This window comes from Aplysia californica, unplaced genomic scaffold, assembly GCF_000002075.1.
Source record: "Aplysia californica isolate F4 #8 unplaced genomic scaffold, AplCal3.0 scaffold00908, whole genome shotgun sequence".
In the NCBI taxonomy this organism is placed as follows: domain Eukaryota; kingdom Metazoa; phylum Mollusca; class Gastropoda; order Aplysiida; family Aplysiidae; genus Aplysia; species Aplysia californica.
The window spans coordinates 72713-74598 of NW_004798178.1; the positions used below are offsets into that span (position 1 = coordinate 72713).

Consider the following 1886-nt stretch of genomic DNA (forward strand, 5'->3'; position numbering starts at 1 on the left):
CACACGCACACACACACACACACACACACACACACACACACACACACACACACACACACACACACACACACACACATACACAGACACAGACATATACACACACGCACACATGATCGAAAAGTTGAAAAATATATTATTAAGCATATTATTATATATGTGTGTGTATGTTTGTCTGTGTTTATGTGTGAATGTGAGTGTGTGTGTGTGCGTGAAAGTGTGTGTGTATTAATATTGTTAAATATATATGCATGTGCATTGCCTGTACAATCTAGCTTCATAACAATACGTAAAGGTATGAATAATTAGATAGATGCGCTGTGCGGGAAAGAAAGGCAGAAAAGAGAGAGAGAGAGAGAGAGAGAGAGAGAGAGAGAGAGAGAGAGAGAGAAACAAAACAGAAAGAAAGAAAGACAGAAAGAAAGAAAGAAAGAAAGAGAAAGAAAGAAAGAATAAAGGAAAAAGAAAAAAACCCTCGATGTTATACATGCATCACGTTAGAAATGAAAAAACAAAATAAAACAAACAAACAAACAAACAAACAAACACCCCCACCCCAAAAAAAAATTAAAACAAACAAAAAATTTGTGCTCTGTGTTGACCAGCTGGCCTCGGCGGTGGTGGAGCCGTACAACGCCATACTGACCACCCACACCACTCTGGAACACTCGGACTGTTCCTTCATGGTGGACAACGAGGCTATCTACGAGATCTGTCGCAAGAAGCTGGATGTGGAGCGACCTACTTTCCTTAACCTCAACCGGCTGGTTGGGCAGATCGTGTCCTCTGTCACCGCTTCTCTGAGGTGAGGCCGAGGGGGGCTGTTTTTGGGGGGTGTGGGTAGAGTAAAGTCAGGTGCGCGTCCACCTTAAGGCCTTTAGAAAGCCATAATTCGGCTATTTTCGTATCGATTCAAATTTTGAAAGTATCGGCGTGACCGGCAGAATTGGACACATCACCAGACTTAGTTATCATCTCTGTGTGTTTAATAGACTTCATTCTACATTGCATTTTGGTCTGGTGACGCATCCACTTTGCTGGTGAATGCGTCCACTAGGTCTGGTCAGTGCCACCACCCCCTAATTCTTTATAAATATAAGAAATAAATGATGTTTAAACATAGAATCCAGATCTATGTTCACCCAGTCTGTCATTCTTCATCTTCTTATTATCCACTCACTCATTCTTCATTATGTAAGAAATAAAAATGAATAAAACCTTTAGACCTATGTTAAGATGTTTCATTTATTAACATTGCCATTAGATAAAGTGTCAAAAACATTTACATGTAAACTCTATTTATTATTTTACAACCAAATATCTTTATACTTATGTAGATTTATTTACAATTTTAGTTTGTAATGTTCAGTAATTTAAATGCAAGTAAATTTATGTATTCAAAATACGTAGATGGATGGTAAGTACAAGGGGGTTATGAAATAATGGGCGTGCACTTCTCGGGTTTTAGCCAGAAAGATCTTTTTGTCAGCACACTTCACATATTCAGAGCCACTATAAAGGGCCATCTAGACTAGAAAGACTTTTTTTTTTTCTTTTTTTTCTTTTTTTTTTTTGGGGGGGGGGGGGGAGGGGGGGGGGGTTAAATTAACCCAAAACAATAAAAAAAAATGTCGGAGGACTCCTACGTTTTTGCCCTACTATAAGGGGCATCCAAAACAAACCGTTTTTACAAAAAATATAATAAAAAAATCTTAAAGGGGAAAAAAGGTCGCGAAAGGTGGCCGAGCCCGCCCCCACATAAAAATTTCTTCGAAGAACCTCCCTCCCCCTCCCTTCCCCTATACCCATCGCGGATTGCAGCAACAAAATTAAAAAAATATCAAAATTTTTTTACACACTGCACGGGGAAAGATGGCACCCCCCCTTGG

At 39.3% G+C, this 1886-nt stretch overlaps 1 protein-coding gene across 1 annotated transcript in view; it reads left to right on the forward strand.

Annotated features, from left to right (window-relative positions):
- The window catches only part of LOC101855832 (tubulin alpha-1 chain), a gene marked incomplete in the record, with an annotated part of 13064 nt that overhangs the window by 6073 nt on the left and 5105 nt on the right, over positions 1–1886 (forward strand). The window contains 1 exon segment of the mRNA XM_005110542.3: positions 603–802. Coding sequence (XP_005110599.2) covers positions 603–802 — 200 coding nt within the window.